The sequence below is a fragment of the Bipolaris maydis genome, assembly GCF_028858645.1.
Source record: "Bipolaris maydis strain C4 unplaced genomic scaffold PSV08scaffold_7, whole genome shotgun sequence".
NCBI classification, from domain to species: Eukaryota; Fungi; Ascomycota; class Dothideomycetes; order Pleosporales; family Pleosporaceae; genus Bipolaris; species Bipolaris maydis.
In genome coordinates, this window is record NW_027093863.1 from 1,632,157 (window position 1) to 1,657,171 (window position 25,015).

At 46.0% G+C, this 25,015-nt stretch overlaps 8 protein-coding genes across 8 annotated transcripts; 2 read left to right on the forward strand and 6 right to left on the reverse strand.

The window, feature by feature from the left end:
• Positions 1-154: 154 nt before the first annotated feature.
• Positions 155-1,491, reverse strand: PSV08DRAFT_223954 (uncharacterized protein; the record flags this gene model as incomplete). Its single annotated transcript, XM_014226864.2, has 2 exons — positions 155-1,078; positions 1,153-1,491. The coding sequence occupies 2 exons, from the start codon at positions 1,489-1,491 to the stop codon at positions 155-157; spliced, it is 1,263 nt and encodes a 420-aa protein (XP_014082339.2).
• A 1,217-nt stretch (positions 1,492-2,708) lies between these two features.
• On the forward strand, positions 2,709-4,001 carry PSV08DRAFT_180049 (uncharacterized protein; the record flags this gene model as incomplete). The annotated part of the gene is made up of 3 exons (XM_014226863.1): positions 2,709-2,763; positions 2,849-2,909; positions 3,032-4,001. The coding sequence occupies 3 exons, from the start codon at positions 2,709-2,711 to the stop codon at positions 3,999-4,001; spliced, it is 1,086 nt and encodes a 361-aa protein (XP_014082338.1).
• Positions 4,002-5,069: 1,068 nt separating this feature from the next.
• Positions 5,070-6,854, reverse strand: PSV08DRAFT_402154 (Tannase/feruloyl esterase). The gene is made up of 2 exons (XM_014226862.2): positions 6,448-6,854; positions 5,070-6,396 (listed from the first exon to the last, which is right to left on the reverse strand). The coding sequence occupies exons 1-2, from the start codon at positions 6,784-6,786 to the stop codon at positions 5,110-5,112; spliced, it is 1,626 nt and encodes a 541-aa protein (XP_014082337.1). The 5' UTR covers positions 6,787-6,854; the 3' UTR covers positions 5,070-5,109.
• Positions 6,855-9,273: 2,419 nt separating this feature from the next.
• PSV08DRAFT_203230 (alkaline-phosphatase-like protein) lies at positions 9,274-11,182 on the reverse strand (the record flags this gene model as incomplete). Its single annotated transcript, XM_014226861.1, has 5 exons — positions 9,274-9,724; positions 9,780-10,376; positions 10,426-10,730; positions 10,781-10,942; positions 10,990-11,182. 5 exons carry the CDS (start codon positions 11,180-11,182, stop codon positions 9,377-9,379), a joined length of 1,605 nt encoding a protein of 534 aa, XP_014082336.1. The 3' UTR covers positions 9,274-9,376.
• Positions 11,183-11,740: 558 nt separating this feature from the next.
• Positions 11,741-13,477, reverse strand: PSV08DRAFT_371405 (uncharacterized protein; the record flags this gene model as incomplete). The annotated part of the gene is made up of 9 exons (XM_066093204.1): positions 11,741-11,869; positions 11,926-12,012; positions 12,049-12,242; positions 12,300-12,494; positions 12,531-12,877; positions 12,993-13,119; positions 13,222-13,318; positions 13,352-13,367; positions 13,398-13,477. The coding sequence occupies 9 exons, from the start codon at positions 13,475-13,477 to the stop codon at positions 11,741-11,743; spliced, it is 1,272 nt and encodes a 423-aa protein (XP_065949162.1).
• A 767-nt stretch (positions 13,478-14,244) lies between these two features.
• Positions 14,245-18,287, forward strand: PSV08DRAFT_203235 (WD40-repeat-containing domain protein; the record flags this gene model as incomplete). Its single annotated transcript, XM_014226859.1, has 2 exons — positions 14,245-16,494; positions 16,543-18,287. 2 exons carry the CDS (start codon positions 14,245-14,247, stop codon positions 18,214-18,216), a joined length of 3,924 nt encoding a protein of 1,307 aa, XP_014082334.1. The 3' UTR covers positions 18,217-18,287.
• Positions 18,288-19,339: 1,052 nt separating this feature from the next.
• On the reverse strand, positions 19,340-20,354 carry PSV08DRAFT_247726 (uncharacterized protein; the record flags this gene model as incomplete). The annotated part of the gene is made up of 4 exons (XM_066092357.1): positions 19,340-19,591; positions 19,630-19,640; positions 19,840-20,121; positions 20,204-20,354. The coding sequence occupies 4 exons, from the start codon at positions 20,352-20,354 to the stop codon at positions 19,340-19,342; spliced, it is 696 nt and encodes a 231-aa protein (XP_065949163.1).
• A 1,739-nt stretch (positions 20,355-22,093) lies between these two features.
• PSV08DRAFT_223966 (uncharacterized protein) lies at positions 22,094-23,201 on the reverse strand. The gene is made up of 3 exons (XM_014226857.2): positions 23,138-23,201; positions 22,652-23,080; positions 22,094-22,575 (listed from the first exon to the last, which is right to left on the reverse strand). Exons 2-3 carry the CDS (start codon positions 23,028-23,030, stop codon positions 22,163-22,165), a joined length of 792 nt encoding a protein of 263 aa, XP_014082332.1. The 5' UTR covers positions 23,031-23,080; positions 23,138-23,201; the 3' UTR covers positions 22,094-22,162.
• Positions 23,202-25,015: the final 1,814 nt, after the last annotated feature.

The window sequence follows — 25,015 nt, forward strand, 5'->3', positions numbered from 1 at the left end:
AGGGTTAATGTAGTTGGTACGTTGGTATTTCGTGTTCAGAATCGTTAGAAGACTGTTTCAATTAAAGGCCCAGTCTGGTGTGTGATGTACATTGAACAAAGGAAAGAAGCTAATGACAACTAAAAATCACCCATCTTCAATTCTTCAAAACGTCTTACAGCATGACAGCCATGCCCTGAGCATTCTTTCCCGCGCCCATCCGTCCTAAATCGAAATGCTGTATCTGCTTCATTGACCCCTTTCCTCCAGATACGTCCAGTACTGTGATGGCTGCATTCGTTGTTCCATTGCCCGGACTGAGCGCGTAAACAAAATCACCTGCAGCGCGGAGATCGATAAGGCCTGGGTCGCCGTTTGCGGACAGATCGAGCTCCTTGATGATACTCGCATTGTCGAGGCTCATCTCTACAACACGATTTACTCCAACATCAGTCACATATGCGCTGTTTGTCGAGTCGGAGACGGTAGCCCAGCAGGTTGCTTTCTGGCCTTCAATTGTACCTGCGCCTTGGACAGTTGCCTGACCGGCTGAATCCACCTTCAAGACGGCCGCACCGAATGATGCATCAGTGACAAAAAGCGACGAGGGGTCTTTGGGCATGATCGCAGAGCCGAATAGCACAGCCGTGCCATTGGGCGAGCTCTGCATACCTTTTGTTGAAACTTTATTTGCGCCACCTTGACCGATCTCGACGGGAAATGTTGAAAGAAAGCCAGTATTGTTCACTGTGGGGTCACCCTTGACGGTAGTGAACAGCGTTTTCTCGTTTGCTGAAAAGAAGGCCTGTGACACAGTGTTCAGTGGTCCTACAGGTGGGGTTGTTTGCCCAAGGTCAAAAGGCCGCAGACCGTCCATTTGGGCCATGCCTTTGCTGGAAAAGCTCGCGCAAGAGATGCCGGCTACTGCGCCCGAGGTTCCAACACAAGCGATCTTATTCTTTGCTGATGCAGCGACAGTGTTGGGGAACTCGCCCGGGACCTTGATTGGCTTTCCCACGCAAGTTAACGCTGTAGGGTCTTGATTTGAGATGGCCATCATGGTAAGTGTGTTGGAGCCTGCATTGACGGCGAAGAGGTTCTAGGAAATGTACATGTCAGCTTCTTGTATGTTTTTCCAAGACATGCCAGTCTAAGACCAGTGAGTAAACTTACATTGCCAGCTACTGCCAATGAAGACTGCGATACCAGTGCGTCGGGCGTCTCTGGTTTCCCTTCTGCGTTCACAGCAACTGATCCCCTGCCGCCTGTCTTTGCCATTTTACCCGCAGATAGCTTGCCGTCGGCTCCAATGGGCAGTGCAATGACCGCGTTTTCAGCCTCGTTGGTGATGAGGTAGACTGCCTTTCCGACCTTCACAGCCTTGTTGGATCCTTGAGGTGTGCAGCTCATCCCATCCTGTTGCTTTGCTTGCTTCATACCAGGACCATGTTGTTGATGCGGAGCCGCCACTGCCAGCAGGGGGAGCAAAGAAAGAAGAGCGGCAGTATACATAATTCCCACTTTTGGAGGGTTTATGAAATGAACGAAAAAAATACCGCAGGATCAAGTATCGAATTTGAAAGAATATTAAGAAGAAGATATCGATGATGTGAAGACCCAAGGTTGCAAGTGTCGAACAAATGTCAGCTTCCCGCGACTCTTTATACGCAACTGCCTCCTGCTTCTACAAGTCACTGCACATCTGATCTACTCGGCGTTGCCCACCAGTTCTCTCTCCGATGACTCTATCAACATTTCCTGAACCGGTATAGCGCCCGCCTCGTAAGTAAAAGAGATTTGTGCTTGGCGCAGATTGCACACATTCCGGGCGTCAAAATAAGGCGACCAGCCTATCCTGAGGCTGCGGCTATGTCTCAAAAGTGCTGGGGGCTTCGCGCGAGCGGCGATCGGGTACACGGCTAAGTGTGAAACAGATTGCCTGTATCAAGGCACGAGGCAAAGACATGTCGCGTCGAACCTTGCCCAAAAAGGCAATTTGATTCTCGAAGCATAATGACCTGTTACGGTTAGGCGTGGAACGAGCCCTTTGCGTTCAGTCTCTCCCTGCACCTTGTCCTCATGATTCCCCTCTTGGCGCATCCTTCGACTCGACCTGAGCGAAAAAAACACAAAAGAAACATACTACAGCGGGGATTCGCCAATAGTCACCACCTAACTACTGATCCGCCGGTAAACTACTCAAGTACAATTCATCGAACGGAGGATTCCGCTGTCTGGATGCCACATTCAAAAGTTCCCATGATGCAAGTGACTTGGGCGGGAACCATGGAGGCCTGGTCTCAAACCGGGCCGGTGGGCAGTTGGGGTTTCCGGGGACGTGCCCGCGCCCACATATGTGTGAACCCACCCCCAATTTGACGGTCGCATTCACAGCCTTTGAGCCGTCTCCCGACCAACCGCATTTCGTAGCAAGGAGTCTAGGATTTGTAGATTGATCGCAGGAACAGATTTGTGCTCCGCATGGCATTGATGACTGTGGGAAAGCGGTAATGCTACTTATTAGGTCATGGTGCCTGCTACTAGCTCAGCCCGTGTCAAACATTGTTCGCCCAAGTGAGCACAACTAGACACATACTCAACCACGTCTATATCGAGAGATCGCCGCATTAGTCGCAACAGCACGTGGTGGATAGGCTCCTTACGCGCTTTCCCGTCTTGATCTTGCTTTCTTCTTCTTGACAGGTGGCTGGTAGCACAGATATTGACAGATGAGGAAATTCACATTTAAGCCTTTCAAAGGCGACAAGACGTCCTCTGCAGATGGTATGTCGGAGGAGTCCCTTTTCGGATTCTTCGTAGAGAAAGATGATAGGTACTACAAGGCTTAGTTGTCTCACGCGTCAGGCAGATTCAACGGAACCTCGAAACCAAACCCAGAGACGAAGAGAGCAGGTTCGCAAAGCACAAAAGTATGTCACATAGGTTTTTTCACTCTTGTTTCTGCCATCTCACACTGAGGACATGTCTGCTAGTGACAACATCAGGTATAGTATTCTTTCTGCATTTCCTCCGAACCTAACGTAACTATTAGAACCCACCGCGAACGAAAGGAAGCATACGTCGCGTCACTAGAAACCGAGGTCGTACGCCTCCGCGCCAATGAAGCCCGCTTGGAGTCAGAAACCAAAGCGCTGTATGCTGAAAACAATGTGCTGAGAAAACTCTTGACACAACAAGGCATTCCAGTGCCAGCAGAAACTGTACGAGGGCATCTGAATGACATCGCCCATCCAGCTTCCACCAGCCCAGACAATTACTCAACCTCCTTCTCAGATGCAGCAACCGACGACACCATCACACTATCTATAGCGCATGAAGACCCCAGCGCCAAACGAAAAAACCGTAGAAAACAAATCTATATCCAGCATCCACAAGCCTTACCCAGACTCAACCCATCCGCCTCAGCCACCAACTTCCCCCAACCCATCTCACCCCCCTCCTCCGGCTCTCTACCATCGCACCTCGCATCTCCCATCAATCCCACTCCAACACCAGCCGCCAAACTCAGCACTATGGACCCCGAAGCCCTAGGCATGGACTTTGTCCTGACCCTCGAATCCCCCTGCCTCTCCCATATCGACGTCGGCCCGCCCTCCTCCTCACAGCACTCCGATTCACACTCCACAGATTCAGGCACAGCCTTAACAACATCCACCGGCCACGCCCTCACCCTCTCCGCGACACTCCTCCACACACACCCTTCCCCCGCCGGCCAGCGCCTCCACTCGTCTAGCGCCTGGCGCGTCCCCCGCGCCAGCCTCTCCCAACTACTGCAGCTGTCTGCCCAGATTCCGCTACCAGACGACGAAGTGACGCCGATCCAAGCCTGGGAGTTTGTGCGACAACATGAGGGGTTCGGGGGGTTGGATTTTGCTCGCTGGGAGGTGCTAAAGGAGAAATTAGTCGCGGCGGTCAAGTGTCATCAATTTGGGGGTGTGGTGGCGAAGGAGGTACTGGAAAATAGTGTCTTTGAAGCGTTTGTCGTGGGAAGGGTATTTTGAGAAGGGTGTGCGGGTGGGAAGAAGGGAGAATATAGAATGGATCAAATGAGTGAAGAAGGCGTGGAGTTTCTATCATTAAGGATGCATAGTCTATGCAATGTATCATGCTTTGTTCATAGATTTGTATTGTAACTGAACACTACTAGTTACATCTGTTTTAGAGTTTATGAATGCGTTTCGATCTTAGATTTGACAGCCAGTATAGGAAGCAATTTAACGAGACAAGAATTGTATTGCGCATTTTGTGCGTATACGAGCCAATCGCTTTTCATGTACTATACGCAGTCATGTAGCCTTTGCGTAGTTTTGAATGGTTTACAGTCGCCCCGTAACACGTCCGCTGAAACCTTACGTACCTCGTCGCCGCTAATTCTGCTTCTCCATCCCGCTCAACGCACTCTATCCTGTACTTTATCCCTGTTTGGTGTGTGCTGGACCTAGAACTTATTTGCAGTCCCGAGAGACAATGATCAAGTTTGACGCATGATAATATCTTTCCAGTGATAACCTATAAAAACACCTTGATAGATGTCGTAGTTGTCCATCCAATATCAACCAACGACTGGCAAAAAGGTGGACGGAGGGATTCAAGTTGATGAATTTTCCTTGGAAAATTCATTCCAAGAACCAGTCTTAGTATATTTTGTGTTACCCAAGGAGATAGTATGGAGACCTGAGTATCCAATTTCCCACCTGCTAGCACCAGTTTCGTTCATCATTATCTCTTTCTTTTTTTTGGAAAATTTCATCAACTTGATAAAAACCTCTTTGTTCTTTTTCAGCCAGTCATTACAAAGTAGTGTTAGTCAGGAAAATAAGATAAGTAGATTTTAGGTCAAGCTAATTGTCAGTATTAATAACGCTATTTCATCACATCGATATCCTCGCAGTTTCAACGAGTTGATCACTACGCGCACTTCTTCTAGTCCTTGGCTCAATGTCGCTTAAAATGAAATCCTCTACTACTAAACGTTCCCGTTTGTTTGTGTCGGGTATGGTAATCATGACCTAAGCTTCGGCCCAAACAAACGTGCTAAACACCATAAATTGTTTGTTTTGCTTAGTCTCATGGAATAGCGTTTGATCAAAATTGTATAGCTAGTAGATTTTACTCGTACAAGGATTTGCAACTCCAACTGCTTGCCGCATTTACATCCCCTCTTCCATCATATTTAGCCTGCTTTGGATACATGCACAACGGACGCTGCCTCATTATTCCTGTCTGGGTAGTCTCGTTGACATACTTTGTGCCAATGATATAATCCGGCCTCTTGCCCTCCTCGACCCACCTCATCATTGCGAGCATGGCATCATGATCAGCGTCTTTGAAGCCAGGTACACTGTAAACTGTAGGACCTAACATTGAAGCTTGATTGGGCCCTGCAAAATACCACGGTGCATTGACTGTGGGGGATGTAGTTGAGCAATGGCCCATTCCAGGCACGAGGAAGAAGCGGAAGAACTCGTCAACCTCAATCCCACGTGGCTTAAGTTCGCGAACTAACTGACTGTAAAAGTATGTTGATGAACCTGTGGGTATCGAGCCGTCACTCATGCCGTGATATGACAGGATCTTGCCGCCCCTGGCATGGAAAGCTGAGAGATCAAATTTGACATTTGCGTCTCCAGGATTTATGGCGTCGGCAAGTCGCTGGATACCTTCGTTGTAGTTATAAGGCGACCAATCTGCGCCAAAATTCAGAAAGTAGCGGACGTAGTCGGTGCCAAGTGGATTTGGTAGGTCGTCAGAAAAGAGTGCCCATTGAGTTTCGCTTCCGTAGTAGAGATGCGGGAAGGTAAATGTTTGATTCTCACTCCACGAGTCTGAGTAGATCTTGGTCAATGTCGACAGTTGAGGAGCAGTGAGACAACCAGCAGTACTAGTGTTTTTGGCGTTCTGGCCACATAGGAGGTCGTCTGGGTAGAAATTACAGCCCTGCGGGTCTGAGATGATAGTATCTTTGACGCCATCTTGGACATCGCACTGCTTCATTACCTCTTCACCGATAGCAGCGAACTTAGAAGGTGGGATGTGATAATCAGCTGTGGTTGGCAAATTGTACATTCCCACTTTGATCGTCCACGGCTGTAGGTGAGTTGTCCACCAAGCAGGGGCACCTGCAATGATACCGTCAAAGTCCTCAGGGTATCGCTCAGCTTCCTTGAGACCCTGTCTGCCTCCCGTTGAGCAACCGGCATAGTAATTGTACGAGATGTCTTTTGAGTAATATGCAGAGACAATCAGTTTGGCTGTCACTACTGACCCGTGCATAGCAAGATGTCCCCAATTCTCGATCTTGTCTGGTTGTCGGTATGCCCAAGATCCGTCTCTCGAGGATGAATTGTGGCCAGTATCTGTTGACATGGTTGCAAACCCATAGCGACTGCCTGGTCCCTGTGCAATGGTTAGCAGCAGTACTCTCATACATGCGAGCTATAGTCCTACCATGCCTTGCCAGTTGATACCTCCTGCAAACCCTCCATTACCGATTGCTAAAAATCGGCCATTCCATGATTCTGGTAGGAATAGCCCAAATCCATAAGTCGAGTTACCAATCGACTGGACTTGTACAGAAACAGCACATAGAGCTGGAAGTCCAATCGGATTTGTTGGATAGCCAGTGTCCCCCTGGGGCACCTGTAAGGTTGAATTTTCCTGGAGTGGGTATGCCCAGTTTACACTAGCATTCGCAGAGAGCACAGACTGGATGCTGGACGGCGAGCAGTTGAGAGCCTGCGTCGCTCCCAACACAACACCATAGCTAAAAACGCTCTTCCACTGCATTTTAAAACGTCTTTTCGATGTGGCAGAAAGAGATAAGGCTGCAAGATTAAATACATTGAACCAGAGATGCGCCATTCTCAAAAAAAAGTGATACCCTAACCTTCATTAATCTCTACCCCTCTAGCCCACTTTTTATTACGCGTTCTTAGCCGATCGCCCCACATTCTGAATCATGGCAACATTCGTGCTAGGATTGGTGCGATTTTTGAATGAACAGCCAGGGGCTTTCTACCTCGGGATAGATACTTGGTTGACAGCGTAAGTAGGGGCAGTGGGGCGGTGGCAAAGCTCGGGATTATGTAAGCTATATGGTTTCAATACATTATGTGCCTACCTTGAGTAGCAATCATAGCCTCGCATCGGCTCCCCATACTATCATCATAGAGCTTTTGATCCATCCGACGTTTAACCGAACAAAACTCCCTACTCGCCCCACTACCCCTACTTACGCTGTCAACCAAGTACCTCGTGGTACTGTATGTGGTCAGTGCATGCAACAGTTCACCCGATGCAACACCCCGCTTAGGATAAAAAATAAGGCTATAGAGCCACATAGAAGAGCTATTATCGTGAGAAAACTTAGCATATTAGTCTATATAGTCTAGATAATTATTCTATTTAATTGGATTTTGTATATAGTGTAGTATTATAGCTGCGTATATAGTAGTAGTAGTAGTAGTAGTAGTAGTAGTAGTAGTAGTAGTAGTAGTAGTAGTAGTAGTAGTAGTAATATAGGTAGTTAAAGTGGTGATAGCTCTATATCTTTAGGTACGTAGCTACCTACTAAAACTACTATACGCAACTATAATAATAAGCTACTAAAGAAATATAACTAGATAGGTTTAATCTATAAGATATCTAGATTAAAATACTAAAAAATCTCGCGATTACTACGTTAATGTGGAGCTGCGCAGCCTCACTTATGGTGAGTGGGCATTCTAAGCGGGGTGTTGCATCGGGTGAACTGTTGCATGCACTGACCACATACAGTAGCTTGTCACCGGTAGTTCGAACCCCACAATTGTGGGGAAGCAGTCTCCCCATCAGGACTCTACCTTCTTGTTTGCGTTTGGTGCAACTCCTCTCCAGCTATAGAAGCACCAATAGTACTTTTGTAGCGTTCTGTTGTCAAGTTAGAAAAGCCGAGGCTCGTGGCTCCTTATCGCGGGCCCACAGGATAGCTTCGATCAAATGAGAAGCCAGAGTCAGTATGTCGCAGAGTTTGCTAACCAACTCTAATTTTCATTCTACATCCAGTTAATCACTCTATAAGATGACATTGATTTTAGCAATAGAACGACAAATTTCTACCCAGTGCAAAAGATGAGGCCTAGCCCTTTCAATCGATTGCCGAAAAGTGGGATAATCATCGACGAGTACATGATTCGTATTGACTGACTCGGAACAATGCATTAGGACATATCCTCGTTTCCAAAAGCAATTTCTCTCCCAAGTAAGCACACCTCACGCACGGTAAGCGTTCAGATTGTACTAAGAACATTCAAGTATCGTGAAATCTATAAAATTTTGGTTCCCGGACCATTACTCTACTTCTGGCGGCATCTCCTTGTCTTTTCGGTGTCATTGCATCTTTCATGCTTGCCTACTCCATTGATCGCTTCAACGAGCGAGGTTACCATATTAGCACATCTATGATACTAGCAATTTACCGGATTTGCAATCTCTGATGGGACACCCAATAAGCCCGCTCGCTACTTGGCTTCCTTTCTTTATTGTGCAGGAGCTTTTGCCGCCCATGCTGCTGTCTATTCCCAGGATGCAGGTGCACTGAATCAACCCCAGAGAAGCGCGCATGCGCAAGGGAGATCATCAATCACTTTTCACAGCTGGGTGATATCTAGAGCCCGTATCATTTTTCTGTTTAAAGATTGACCGCGGTATGCTATGGCTAGCTTGCTTATGATGGCACTTTCGTTGCCTAATATTGTAGCTTGACTGCTTATGAAATACGTACTTAAGAAAGAGAATAAGAAACTGCTAGCAGAGGCACCTGTCATTGTCGATATATGGAAGCGCAATAAACCAAGTCTGGAAAGTGAGCTATGAGCTGAAAGTGAACCTACAATTGATTTAGATCTAGACTAGCATAATTACCCACTGCGCCCGTCCCCTGAAGATAGATATATGCTTAGTGCACGTGGCAAGAGTTTGCTAGTATAATAGCAGTATGGCTAAATAGCCACTACACGTTAGTAGAATTGAGCCAGGTTCTCACGCTTGAAGGAGCGTTATAGGACTGCAGATTGATGTCCTACATTAATCCATATGAAGCTGAAGGACTGGCCAGCCTGGAAGCTACATAGCACCTCGCGAGCCCAACTGGCTACCGTGCCTTGCTTCGAGTAACATAACAGATTGAGTTCATTATATAAAGATGTAGTACGGTACTATACTCTTAGACTTTGGCCAAGATGAAAAATCTTACACAATTACTTGGTTCTTCTGTGTATGCTAGATGGAAAAGCAAAGGAGGTACGGTAGGATACTATCTCCTATAGCACTTGACGTTGAAAGATGACTATTTGTGTAGAGTGCTATGAATATTACCGAGGCTATGTTAACTCTAACCCTAAGCCCAATCGCTCCAATGGTTATTGTCTCTATAAGAGTACTCATTACTAAATACATTCGCATTCTGCGGACCTTCCACCTCGAGAAGGTAGCCCAAGGCACACCTATCAAAGGAGACTTTTGGTTGCAATGAGTAGAAATGGTCGTAAGTTTTGTCCATGGCGTCTCCTAGTGTATTGACATTGCCTTGGGGATGCAAGGTTTTCCACGGTTTCATACATACCTTACCCTTGCATGACTTGAGCACCATGGTGAGCGCATCAAGTCGCGTTTGCAAAGCATCGATCTTGAAATTTGCGATTGAGCTATTTGATCCCCATAGATTGTGCATCTGGTGAAGATCGGTCTGGTCACAGTCAGCATCAGGCACAGCATCCAGGGGTAGACACGTGATGACTAACCTTCATGTCATAGAGCTCATGTTCATTAGTGCACCATACTGTGTACGATATGTCATACTCAGGCGATACTACGCGTAGACTCTTATACGTATTATTTGGAAATTTAGCATTACCGCTGTAAAGTCCCTCGCCAAGGCTTGGACCCCAGAATTCCACATTGACATGCTCGGTTTTGGCGTCTTCAATGTCAGAAACAGCGATAGGCATGGGTGTTCCATCAAACTGCTTTTGCAGTGGAATTTCGGCGAGTTTGAGTATTGTAGGCGCAATATCGGTGTGGGTAGTTGGGAGTTCAATAGTATGGCCTTTAGGCACACCCGGTCCACGAATGAACATAGGCACAGTGATGTCTTCTTCATATGCTGTGCATTTGCCTGGGCTAAGACGGTGTTGACCAATATGGAAGCCATTGTCTGCAGTGTAGAAGATGAACGTATTTTCCAAGACGTTCATCGCTTCGAGTTTGTTCATCACTGCCTCGATAAGGTCATCAACAGATGCGAGCGCTTCAAGGCGAAGCCGATAGAATTCGTCGTTATATGCAAGAACGGTTTCGTTTAGTCGTGGTAAGCCTTTCACGTAACTCGCACCACTTGCCTGCCTCTAAATTTCAGTGGTAGTTGTTATTGATTTCGTTACTGCTTACTATTTCAGGGTTGAAATTTGGTGTGCGTGGCACCTTGACCCCACGATACAGATCCTTGTATCGCTCTGCAGGCACCGGTGGGCCAAAGACAGCCTTGCCATCCTCAAAGGTGGTTTCCGAGTGAGGAGCGATAGGCATAACTCCAAGAAAAAACGGTGCATTTGATTTTGCAGCCTCTTCAAGGAAACCAATAGATTTATCAGTAATAAGGTCTGTGCTGTATTGCCCAGGATAATTCTTTGGAGGTTCTCTGTTACGCTGCATTGTCGCATTGTTGTAAATGTATGTCCCTGGGTCGATTAAGACTGGAAGGGGTTAATGTAAAATTATAAGTAAAAAGAGAGCTCAAACGCACAATCAGATCCATTCCAAGCGTTTGGAAATGGTTTATTGTAATTTGACACAGAATGAGAGTTCATCAGCTTCCCAGTATAGTAGGTATTGTACCCTGCTTCCTGGAGCCAAACAGGCAGGTATTTATCATTGAATCCTTGTTCTATGAACTTCGGATAGCCACCTAGATTGACGATTAAACACATGAAAACAGTGAAGGGGTCAACTTACCAAAAGGTGGGGAGACATCTGTAACATTGGTGTTATGTCCCGCCATCCCCGTCCATAACGAAACTCGTGAAGGACAACATATAGACATTGTTACGAAGTGGTTTCTGTATGTGATCCCCTGGGAAGAAAAGTGCTTTCGGATCGCGGGTTGGTAATCCAAGGAATCCATTTTCAGGTCTTGGTCATCTGTCATAATGAAGACAAAGTTCGGCCTCTTTCCTGGTTGCAGCAGGTTTGGCGCGTTTAATGAACCGCTAGTAGTAGTAGAAGTAAGGCCTTGGCATAACAAGCATTGAGGATCTCGAGAATTGGACAGCGCACCATAAAAGAGTAGACTACCTGCAAGCAGTAGAGAAACAAGATAAAACTCCATCCTTAGTGGGCGACAATGATAGCGAGAAGCTTGTGAAAACACGGTTAATCGTCAAGGCGCTTTTTCCTTTAAGTATTGTACGAGAACTAGTTCATGACGTGATTTTAGCGCATATAAGCAAATACAGACCCACAAAGGTAAAGTTGTGTTACCACTATCTCTTCAGAGAATCAGCATCAAGAGCGATGAGAGTGATTTTTTGATGAATTTTGAAGTGGTGCCGGTATATCTCAATTAATGTGGCCCATTGTGGTGAGCTAGCCCGCTTGGTTTAGGAGTTTCACCGATCGACACCGAGTCACACTTCAGTTAGAGTATGGACGGAGTAATCTTTAGTAGTTCACTAGGCAAAGCTTAGATATAGATATATAGCGCTTTCTACGAGAAATCGAATCCAATATACCCGCTCGTTGCCGTTTCGTGGATGATCTTGTAAGAATTCGGCACTACACCAAGGTAGATCAACGGCTCCCTGGTCTTCCCTGGAATGTTGGTGCCCATGTACCACTACCGTAACATTAGTTCATTTCTATTTCAGCGTGCATTATCTCTGCACAATTTACAGGATCTACGCTCGCTAGTAAGGAGGCGTTCGCAAGCTTCCATATTAGCTCCTTCCATTCATCTCCACTTCTCTCCTGTGCTTGAATCTAATGTAGCGAATTCCGCTCCATGTAGTTGATCACTTGTAAGATCCAGTTCCCCTGAATTTCAGCGCATGTTGGTCCATTACACAAGGCAGTTGGGGCTTGCAGAACATATGTAAAGAACATGTTAGGGAAGCCTGCCACTTCCATACCGAGATACGTCTTCGTGCCTTCTTTCCAATGCTCACTCAAGCTTTCGACCGAAGAGCCACGGATTTCAATCTGTTTTAAACCTCCCGCGATTGCGTCACATCCCGTCGCACTGATGATGTAGTCAAACTCCTACTCACTATCAATGGTTTTGATTCCGTTTTCAGTGATTTCCTGGATCGGTGTACCTTTGTCACTGATGTCGACCAAAGAGACGTTCGGCCTGTTGTACATCTCAAAATATTTATTCTCTAGCGAGATGCGTTTACATCCAAAGGCGGACGGTTGTTCTATAGGTGCAAGAATGTCTGCAACCTTGGATTCATTGATCTTACCTTTTGTCTTGTCACGCCAGAAGTTTTATACTTCACGGTTAGCTTCTTGGGTGAAAAGCATATCACTATTTGTCGCAAGCCAGAACTTGAAGTCCCTTTGTTTCCATAATTTCTCATATATTCTTAGTCGTTCTGGTGTATCATCAAAGGTTGAGCGTAGAAGGAAATTGAAAGAGAAACCCGAGAAGCTAACTGGCTGTTCATCAAAGAGCTTCGGATAATCGGGCTTGGGAATAGCCTGCTTGGGAGGGGGCTCGTAGTTCACTTGTCCCATTGGCAACGACATATTCAGCGTCCGTTGGAACACAATAGGATGGCCCGTGACCTTGCTTAGTTCTTGGGCCAATTGGATGCCAGTTGATCCAGTGCCGACAACATCCACCCTTTTGTGCCGAAAGTCGGAGTCTTATGAGCCCAGTTCGATTGGTGTAAGAGGGCCCCTAACCAGTGTTTAGTAGGCTTTATAGAGACAGCTACGAATTCTAGCCTTTGAAAGACTCAATTCTTTTCCAATTGGGAACATACTGTTTCGCTGCAAAGCCGGTGTTCAGCAGTAAGAACTTCACCTTGTAAGTCTCTCCGGTGTTTAACTTCACAGTCCATTTCGCATCATTTTCACTCCAAACTGTTGAGGACACAAAGCTATTGAACTCCGTATCCTTCCTCAGGTCCCATACCTTGGCCACGTGTTGGAAATATCTGCGGAGCTACTTGCTGGCCGAAAAACGTTGCTTCCATATCGATTCTTTCCACAATGCTGGATCGGAAAATTCATATTGGGGAATGCCACTGTCGACGCGTGTATCAGGATACGGGTTCCAGTACTAGATACCTCTGTAATTGGATCTGTATTCCACAAGCTTGACACTGTAGCTAGCGTCGCGGAGCATCTTAAGCTGTTACACACCACCGAATCCTGCACCAATGATCAAAGAGTGGTACTCTTTGGAAGGAGCGTCATGGGTGATTTTAGACGAATCCATGTTGTTTTGCATCGCTTCACGATATATTAGTTGAAACGGATGATAAGGAATAAAGAGGATTTTATGGCCTTTTCTCTCCAGAGGAATACAATGAAAGACCCCGTTGATTAAGAAGGAAATGATGAACTTATCCTCAGAAAGTGGGTGCCTTAGTTACCTCAGCTTATCGGGTACCACTTGATATGCATGGCCCGTCACACGCGCAAAATGCATAGTAATAGTATAGGCCTATTGATAATCGTTACTTGAAGTGTGATCCGGGTTAAATGCTAGTGATAAGTATCGGTCGAAGAAGTATGGATGATATGTATCTGTTTGCGTCAGTCAGTTGTGTGGCTGACAGCTACTTATTGAAGTGACGGAACTATATATTCTACCCACATGGAGTAGTGTGTGGCTACACTAACTTCCACAATATTATATGGCGGCTCGAGCGGATATTCGATGTGGGGACCTCGCTTCTGTCCTGCGATCCTGCAGACAAGGGCATATCGACACGCGTCAGATGTTGGCACGCCTAATCCCGCTCCTACAGCAGAAAAACGACACGACGCATTCACCTCAGCCTAGATTTCTTAGAGCGCTGTTCTACTATCAAAGTAACTAGTGTCACGCGGCTATCCGCTACCCTTCTCTTACAACAGCATCTAAGTACAGCGTACGACACGACCTAGCCACCGTACTCTCGTCGTAGAGTACAAGGCTGCTACACGGAGCTTATCACATCTGCTTTCTATCGCGCGCCCACTACATTCCTACACGAACCGATGCGTCTTCTAGAGTATAGAGAAGATGGTAGCCTTACGATTACCAGTTTCGATGACGACAAGATACCGCCTTATGCGATACTCTCACATACCTGGGGGGCGGACACAGAGGAGGTGACTTTCAGCGACATTGTAAAAGCTGATGGCGAGCATAAGCCTGGCTATGAGAAGATTCGCTTCTGCGGAAAGCAGGCACGGAAAGATGAGTTGCAGTACTTCTGGGTTGACACATGCTGCATCGACAAGACAGACTACCATGAGCTCTCTACAGCGATTAGGTCTATGTTCCGTTGGTACCAAAACGCAACTAAGTGCTACGTATACCTACCTGATGTGTTGGCAAATGAGCAAAGATCAGATGAGATGTTTGCCCAGCCCTGGGAGCCTGCTTTTAGGTCAAGTCGTTGGTTCACACGTGGGTGGACGCTTCAAGAGCTTCTTGCACCGAGCAAAGTAGAGTTTTTCACTCGAGAGGGGGAGCTACTTGGCGATAAGACGTCGCTAACGCCGTTGATTAGCAAGATTACTGGCATTCCACCCCAAGTGCTCCAAGGCACACTTGCCCAGTTCGATATCGAAGAGCGTCTGCGTTGGAGAGGTCACAGAAAGACTAAACTAGAAGAAGATATGGCATACTCGTTGTCGGGTATCTGTGACGTAGATATCGCACCTTTGTATGGCGAGGGCGAAAAGGGAGCGTTCAGACGGCTGCATGATGAGATACGAAAATTGAAGGACTGCGTCCGCGACTTGCGTTCTAGTGACCCACATGACGACAAGAAACGCATCGAGGATACAAAGGGCGGACTGCTAGCAGACTCCTACCGTTGGGTTCTCAATAACACCATTTTCCAGCAATGGCAACAGCAGCGGCACACCCAAAGCCCTCACTCTCAGCTGCTATGGATAAAGGGAGATCCTGGTAAAGGAAAGACAATGTTGCTCTGCGGCATCATCAACGAACTGCAGCTGACATTCACTCCCCAAAGCACTCTTCTAGCGTATTTCTTTTGCCAAGCTGCCGACCCACGCATTAATAGTGCTACAGCTGTGCTGCGAGGCCTATTATACATGCTCGTTACTCAACAACCATCTCTTATGTCGCACGTTCTCAGGAAGTATGAAACTGCTGGCAAGGCCTCCTTTGAAGACGCAAATGCTTGGGTAGTTTTGTCAGAGATGCTCGAAGACACACTTCGTGACCCGCACCTGCGTCCAACGTATCTAATCATCGATGCGCTTGACGAGTGCATCGCCGCTCGACCCAACCTCCTAGAGTTTATCGCCAGGCATTCATCTATCTCTCCTCGGGTTAAATGGATAGTTTCGAGCCGTAACTGGCCAGAAATTGAAGAGAAGCTGGAGCAGCAAATAGGACACCAAGCGACACTGAGTCTTGAGCTAAATGCGAATTCGGTTTCAGCGGCAGTTGACGTCTTTATACAACGTAAGGTGGATCAACTGGCACAGGAAAAGCAGTACAAAGCAGAAATTCGAGACGCTGTACTGCAGCACTTGAGGTCAAACGCCGGGGATACCTTCCTCTGGGTGGCGTTGGTCTTCCAGGATCTAAGGAAGACACCAAAGTGGAACGTGCTAAAGAAGCTGGCTTCAGTATTCCCGCCTACACTGGATTCTTTGTATGGGCGAATGATGGACCAGATAAGCGAGTCACCCTCCGCCGAGATCTGCCAACATGTACTGGCTTCGGTTGCGCTCCTGTATCGACCTGTCACGATCTCTGAATTGTTTGCACTAGTGGAGCAGCTTGAAGACATAGACGACCTAGAGTCTAGGCAGCAGATTGTAGGTTACTGCGGATCTTTTCTCACATTGCGAGAGGATACAGTCTACTTTGTGCATCAGTCCGCAAAGGACTTTCTCTTCGCCAAGGCGTTCAATAGCGAAATCTTTGTAGAGACGATTGAAGACGTCCATGAGAACATATTTTCTAGGTCGTTGTCCATTCTAGAGAGGACATTGAGCAAGGATATGTACAATTTGGAAACGCCAGGATATCCTATCGAGGACGTCAAGACAAATGACCCAGATCCGCTTGCAGAGTCGCGATACTCATGCGTCTACTGGATTGACCATCTCTATGACTCGAAGCTGGAAGCTTTACAAGTTGCAGACCGGGTCGGCGAGTTTCTAAAAGAGAAGTACCTCTACTGGCTAGAAGGACTTAGTCTATGCAAAGGTGTAGGGAGAGGCGTCGTGTCGATGACAAAACTGTGGTCTTTAGTGCAGGTAGGTCATTCAGATCGTGCGTTGATGTGACTATACTGATGTTAGTAGGGAATGTGCAATCAAGAAGAACTCGGTCGGATTGTTGAAGACGCGCGCAGATTCATCATGTACCATAAGGGAGCGATTGAGAGTTACCCTCTTCAGACTTATGCATCCGCAATCCTCTTCAGCCCAACGGGCAGTTTGATCAGGCAATGTTTTGAGCACGAAAAGCCAGACGCGATTAAAATCAGGCCAGTACTAAGCGAGGGATGGAGCGCGTGTCTGCAAACGCTTGAGGACCATGGCAGTGACGTTACCTCCGTGGCCTTCTCGCACGACTCAACACGACTAGCATCAGGATCTGAAGATAGGACTGTGAAGGTGTGGGACGTGAGCAGTGGCGAGTGCCTGCAGACGTTTGAGGGTCATGAGGATTATGTTACCTCAATAACGTTCTCGCATGACTCAACACGGCTAGCGTCAGCATCAGAAGACAGTACTATCAAGTTGTGGGATACAAGAAATAGCGGCCTATGCCTACAGACGCTAGAGGGCCACAGTGATTGGGTGAACTCCGTGGCCTTCTCGCACGACTCAAAACGACTAGCATCAGCGTCGGGTGATAGAACTATTAAGTTGTGGGACACGAGTACTGGCACGTGTCTAAAAACACTTAGGGGTCATAGTGGTAACATTAGGTCCGTGGCTTTCTCGCACGACTCAAGACGACTCGCGTCAGCATCCTTTGATACCACTGTTAGGATATGGGATGCAAGTAGCGGCACGTGTTTGAAGACACTCAACGGCCATCGCCTTACTGTCAGATCTATAGCCTTCTCTCATGACTCGTCGCTACTAGTTTCCGGGTCAGAAGACCACACGATTAAGGTGTGGAACACAAGCAGTGGTACATGTATGGAGACCCTCAAGGGACACAGCGATTGGGCAAACTCCGTGGCCTTCTCACACGACTCAACGCGCATAGTATCAGCGTCTGGCGATGGGACTGTCAAGGTATGGGATCCAAAGGGGACGTGTCTACAGACATTCGAGGGCCATAGTAGTACTGTTAAGTCCATCGCCATCTCGCACGACTCAAAGTGGCTGGCATCGGCCTCTGGCGACAACACCGTCAAAGTATGGGATGCGAACAACACGGGTCTGCAGAAACTCGAGGGCCACAGCGGCACTGTGAGAGCCGTGGCTTTCTCACGTGATGAGGCGTGGCTAGCTTCAGCATCCAGTGATAGCACTATCAAAATATGGGATACGGACAGTGGCGCATGTCTGCACACTCTGGAGGGCCATGGTAGTACCGTCACTTCTGTGGCCTTCTCCTATGACTCAAACACCCGACTGGCGTCGTCGTCTAGCGACCAGACCATAAAGTTGTGGGACGTCAGCAGCAGCACATGTCTGGAGACGATCACCGTTGGCAATACCATCTTCGATCTTTCCTTTGATGCCACTGGTGCTCAACTAGTTACTGAAACAGGTACCATCAACATTCAGACCTTAGAGACGTCTTCGCCCAGCATGATGGGTTTCCCAGGTCCGGCGCGTCGCTTGACAGATCTGGGGACTGGCTTTAGTTCAGACGGCATATGGATACAGCATGATGGGAGAAACATGCTATGGGTGCCATCGGAGTACCGACCGTCATGTTCGGCTGTTTGCAGGACTATGGTTGGTATCGGTGTTGGCTCCGGCAGAGTCTGGATTTGCAGTATAGATCTATAGATGAATTTTGTTCATCAGGCGTTCAATATAGTGGCTATAATCTTGTTACAAACACACACTCTTCGATCCTACCAGGATGGGCTTTTACCATTCACGTCTCGATGCTTTCCTTGGCAATAAGACACAAGTAACAATGAGTGGCATAGATGTGTCTCTAGCCGTATGAGTGTGAGATGAAGAAACATAACACACTGTTATATATGCTTGCAGAAACCAGCTAGCATTCACTGCAGCTGTCTTAGGTGCTTCCTCTATAGGTACGAAAGTAGCGCCGAATCCGTCACAGTAGTACAGCGAGATATCCAAGCACGGCCACTGTAACTACCCTGCGCCCGGATGGATGATAGAGATATAGAGGCCACTTATTTTCTCTTGCTTTTGCTATTGATATGTTCTCCTCAGAAGCGTATATAAGAGGCCTTGAAATGCCATCTTCGAGAAGGAAGCATCGGAAGAAAAAAATATGACATCTACAATGGCAAAGAAGAACGAACTAAAGTCGGAGTATGCCTCTGATAGACGTTTAATATTTCACCTATCATAGGGCCACTGTGGTTGATATTCATGAGTGACAGTGTGCGTAGCCGCCAACATGTTCATGTCCTTCACTGCTTCTCCTAGCCCTAGCTACGTTCTTTTTGGAAGTACTTGCAGCCTCTTTTTTTGGAGCCCCGCCCAGGAAATTGCATAGGCAGCAACCGCCTCAGCGATGCCCATATTATGCAGCACAAAGGCGTTCTTTTTGAGGTTGTTAATAGTATCGAACGCTTTGTGGTGACAGGAGTCCTACAGAATATCAGCCTCTCCACCAAACTTAAAATCTTCTTCAGCAGTATTTTTTTTTGCGCCAGTGAAGGTCCCACCAACTGGAAGCCCCTCGTCAAGAAAAGCCTTATAAATCAAAGCGGCCGTTAAATTGAGCTGTGGTATAATTCTGGCCCGCAGCCTGGAAGTTTTTTTTTTTGAAAAAAAAGGCTTTTATTCCAGCTGAACCAGAGCGACTCGCAGTGCCAAAAGTCTTACCGTCGCCGTCGAAGATAGCATTGACGTAGTTGGGTGAAACAACCCAGATATAACATGAAAGGATGAGAGTTTGATGCGATTTTGGTCCTGTTTAGGGCAGTCAACATACCATATCAAAGTTCAAATAAGCACGAATCGTCGCTTTCTCTGCTACGGAAAGTATTTGGAGAAATTTCGACAAACCCGGATGCTGGTATAGTTCTTCGGCAGTCCAGAACGCAAAGATTACAGCATTGTTGATTGTAAATCTTGAAAGTGCTCTTGCGACTTCAAAGAGAGCAGCGAGGCCACTGCCGTCGTCGTTGATACCCGAACCAGCAATAACAAAATCGGTATGAGCACCGAGAATGAGCTTGTTGTTTCGGTCGCAAAGACATTATATGTGCTAACATTGCGAATGTCTATAAAATCTCAACAAAATATTATTTTGTTCGCAAGTCGATAATAGGACAAGAGTTTGAATAAATTAAGGGCATTGAAAAATTGTTCCGCAATGTGCTGGACTGTGCTCCGCAATGTCGTGCTGGTCTTGTCCTTCACCACATCTACGGATCAATCTGCCAATTGACTAGATCATTTCCAATTCAAGTCAGCACTTACCTGTCAACATATCAAAACTGGCAATGACATTCTCCCTGCACCTGAGAGCTGCAACAATAGGTTCAAAAACACTCTTGATAATATTGAGCGTGGGGATGTAAGGACCATGAAATCGTGTGAGTGTGGGTGGGTGGGAGGGGGGAAGAAGCGTTTCCTTCATAGGGCCCTCATCATTGATATTGTACAAGATAGTTCCGGAGTCGCCTACAGAGCCAGCAAGTGCTAATTTGATTCCATAATTGCAAGTTTCACGGGCAGTGATGGCGATTTTTCCAGCTAGGTCTGCTCGATAGTCAGTCTAAATTCTTGGAATTTAATAACAAGTCAGATATTACACTATAGACTCGAAAACCTAACTTGTTACATCCACCATCAACAATGATCAATGGTGCAGTTACTTTTGTGCTCGGAGAAAATTCGAAGAGACAGTATAAGGACTTTCGTATTTCACTGCTGTCAATTGGGAAAGCATTGACAGCCTCAGCGAATTGAGCAATGGCCCAGACGAACTGCATTGAGACGTCTTGATAGTTTTTCAGAGCTTCGAGTCTTTCTTTCATTCACCTAATTGTCGCTTCCTGTCCAGGAAAAGAAGCCATTCGATTCCTTTCGTTGGTAGCATAAGCGAAGGATTGGAATTGTTGAGAACCTGCCCATAAGTTATCGTGCGAGATGTCTCCTTTTAGAGGTTCCCTATGCGTTTATTAGCGAATATTTTTCTTGGTAATTTAGCTTTTCTAATGAATGCCCTTTAAGGGTGCCCAGGCTAGTGGAGAGCACTGGAACCGAAGCGAGTGGTGCCGACGGCATCATTGCGGCGGGACTATATTCTGAGCATGGCTTTAGACTAAAATCAATTTTCCGATGAATCTGCTAAGAAGTAGCAGCCTTTTGTTAGTATTGAAGATTCCGGGGGTTGAGATAGTTGGAGAAGGCAGCTGTGAAATATATAGGGAGTAGGGAGAGGGTTGTCGGCCGAAGATAGTTAAAAACTTGTATGCGAAGCTAGTATACTATGAAAACGACTGTTTCTTCGGATATAAGTAATTTTTGGGTAAATTATGAGGAAGCTATTGCTGATAATGATGTTGACCATCTTATTATCTTATACTAAGCTGAGCGGTGAATTAACTGCGTGTAGCGGTCAAAGTGCAGCTCAAGTTCCGGTACACTCGGAAGATATGGCAGATTCACGACATGTATGCTCGTGGCAGCTATATTCAGGTGTTACTGAAGCCATTGGTGCAAAGCTATTAATATAGCGTATACAGCATTAATATAAAAGCCTTTTATCTTGTGTGTACCTTAAATTTTCAGTAGCGCGCTGCTAAGAGCATGCTCCTGCAAGATCAGTTTATCAAAAATGTATCTAACTGATAACACTAGGACCGAGTCGGTAGGATGACAAGACGCTTCCCTGATTATGTTGATATGAGCCATTGTTAGCTCACTCCCATAGTCGAGATTGGCAGTTCAGAAATGGTGTATTGAATATGCGACTTGCTCGCTTGTTGGTCAACAATGAAAGGAATGAGAAGATGGGGATAAGCAATCGAATAAGTCCGATCGTCCCTGCTACGGCAGTAGACTGCCCTGACGTACTGCCGTCGCATTTTCATTACAACTTCCTAGGCTGAACGGCACATGTAGCTGGTGGATAAGTGAATAAAGCATTTTGCTCTCTCGCTGCATTGACAGCCTGCTGTTAGCAGCGTTCTATTGGATTGTGGTGTGATTCCGATGCTGTACGTTGAAGTCGCGAGACAAGAAGATCAATGACCGCGGCCACTCGCATGTATCGAGATCGAAGGAGTCGTTGGTTTCATAATAAGTTGGAGACTTTGTATCGCGGCCTGGTTACAGGATGGCGCCTTTTGTGTTCTGGAGAAGCAAGATGAGGTTATACGGCCATCACTATGGTGAAATAGGAGCGCGATGCAGAGTACAAGATAAGCTACTGAAGGCTGTGGCGCATGATTTGCCTTGCATCAGCGCACCGATCCATTTGAGTGCGCTCAGGTCTCCCAACACTGAAATGCTCCCTCAGTCAGGGATGCGTGCTACTGCATCCTTATGAAGAAGGCTTCAGAAACATTCCACAACATGCACTATAATTCTATATGCACTTGGAGTAAGTAAGTTAAGGCGGGTAAGCGTTGAGACCCCTACCTACAAGTTAGGTATGTAGTCGCAACGAGTGCGTCGTCGAGGGCAAGAGCTTGAGGGTCCCCTTTTTTCTCATGCCTACCGTAAATTGGTTTAATAATATTATCATTTAGATCATGCTTATTAGAGACTGTCGCTTAGGGACTGTTGAAGAAATCTACCTGCTACTAACATCTTGAATCACCTCGATCGCTTGTTGTAAAACCTTTTTCGTATCTTCGTCTACCACAACCTTCTGCACCTCCTCTAGCCGCTCTACCCAAAGCCTCCATCTCCCTTCGTTGTAACCATTCCATTCTTCGCCAACAACATCGCTGCCCTGTTCTGCAGCGCGACCATTGTATGTTTTCCCCTCCTTACAAAACGCGTACATATTTTCACCCGCATAGATGAACCATGCGGCAGCTGCTTTGCACCCCTCGTCTCCACTTTTACTGTAAATCTCGCTTGATGCTGAGTTCTCTAACACTGAACGCAGCGTCCAGATTGCGTATATGGAAAGATCCACCAGATCAGCAGCTGTAAGGCGAGCGGCGAATGCATTCATATTGAACAATTCTGCATGTTGCTCTAGATAAAGTTAGCCATCTAATTTTTGTTGCATGTGTTGAAGCTAAAAAAAAGCTAGCAAAGTAGGGCTGAATACCATTATCCCACGACTCTCGAATAACCGGCCCCAGCAACGGAAGTTGCTTCCACGTAACTTTCTCGCCCCAGATTTTAAACTCAGCGGGCTCTTTTAGGTCAGCCACGGCTGCGATGACTTCTACCACTCTATCAAGCTGATGGACTGGCGTCTTCGATGCGTATCCAACCACTTGATTCCAGATATCCCATAAAGCAGCCTCGCCAGCCTCTGGATCAGCAGCAGCAAATGAGGAAATAGCAGGCGCAACAAGGGAATTCGCAGCTAAAGCGGCCGGTATAGAAGCATCCGTAACTTGTAGGATGGTCGGTGAGGGGCGCGGTACATTTCGGACAATTCCTCCACGGCCATCACCTCTACGGCTACGATTTCCTCGCATTAGGGAGTCTACTTCTTGTACGATGTGCTCAACGGTCTAGGCAACGTGCTCTGCAGGTAGTCTTAGCTTAAGCATAGAAAAAGGTTAAAGGGATTCTTGGATTTTACCTTAGGGGTTCTGAATGTGATGAGATGCCTGTGGTAATGCTCTATCTACTGCTCTTACGATGGCAGTTAGATTGGTGGAACTAACAACTTTTATATACAAGGCAGCAAGGCTGTAGGTAACGCATGCTGACTACTACGCTGCGCTAAAACCCCAGCTAGCGTGCAATCAGTGCTGTCGCAACATGACTATTGCCAAAGCTTGTCCTACGTAGGCCCGTGCTGTATTCTAACTGGTGAACACATCACTAAAATCTTACGTACGCTTGAATTAGCGTATTACCTAACAGTCCCAAGCTAATAAACTCAAAACTGGCCAAGCAATCTTCGTCAGCATTTAAAGACAACAACCCAGGAGTTTTCTTACTAAAATTGCCTAGCTTTTTACAGAGGTGCCTTTCAAAAGTTCTGTCTGACGCTAATTTCGGCGCTTCGGCGTAACTCTTCTTAGCACAACTCCCACCTTTAAGCTGAGCTGTTGATTAGTCGTAGTTATCTATCTACTATAGCTCCTAATACTAATTCTTACACCTGTGCCTTAATTGTAACGTTAAAGTTACCTCCTATTAGTAAGTTAACGTTATAGATCTTAGAGCTAACTAGCGTCTATCCTCGTATAGTTAATCGTATCTATAGTAGAGCTATCGCTGCTAGCTTTAAGCTAAACGTTCTCCCTTTTAAGATCCTCCTATATTACGTCTAGGATACCCCTCGCTCTAGTAGACCTGCTAAGTAGATAGAGAAGGTAAAGGAGCAGATATTTTAATAAGTACGACGCGATAGATATAGATAAAAGAAAACCTACGCTAACCTTGCTAGTGCGCTTAGTCTCTAAGGAGTTAAAATCTCTGCCTCTACTATCTAGAGGGTATTAAGAGAAGTAGGATATAAGAAGACTAAGCTAATAAGGAAGCCTAAGTTAATATAAGAGATAAAGAGTACTTATCTTAAGTAGGTAATTAACTATAAAGACTAGACGTTAGAGGATTAGAAAAATATAATCTAAATAAACGAGACGTCTATAGTAATTAACTACTAACGTAGGGGCTATAAGATTTAGAGAAAGGTAGATAAGAGAGTAGTAAGGAGCTATATCTATAAGAAGTAGAAGGGATACTCTAAGTTTATATTCTAGGGCTACTTCTTATATAATAAGAAAGGTTTATACTATATCTACTAGCTAGAGATAAAGGTAGAGAGAGAGGATACTACTTATTAGATTAATTAGCTAAATGCTAAGCTTAAGCCTCTATAAAGAGAGAAATAGGAGCTATTAACGTCTATAAGAAGAATAAGGCTGCGCAATAAGCGTAGTAAGAAACCTTAATAGAGATAGATAGAGAAGATAAGTAAGCTAGTACGCACGTCTAGAAGTAGGATAGACTAATAGAGATATTAGACCTACGTTCTAATTCTAAAGCTAATTCCTTTCGCTAAAGAGTGTCTCTAAGATAGACCTTAGACTATATTAATAGAGGATAAGGCACCTACCTACGCCTACTACTATTAGAGTATAATCTACAATCTATACAACGTTAAGAGACTACTCTAGTATAGTAACTCGCTAGACTATAACTATATTAAGCTGTACTAGTTTTATATAAAGAGAGAGACTATAAAGAAAGGAGCTCTATAGTTAAGAGCTAAGGCAGTTAGAGTCTAGTAGAATTACTAGAGAGATCTCTCGTAACTTAAGATTTAAGCTTAAATTAAGCGAATTCTTATTTATATCTAAAAGATAATTAAGCTACAAGGTGGTAATAAGTATATAGAGGGAAGAGATAAGCTTCGGGTAAGGCGGCCGTACTTCAGGTAGATTATTCTTAGTAGACAGAACTTTTGAAAGGCACATCTATAGATAGTTTTATTAATCTGCAAGGT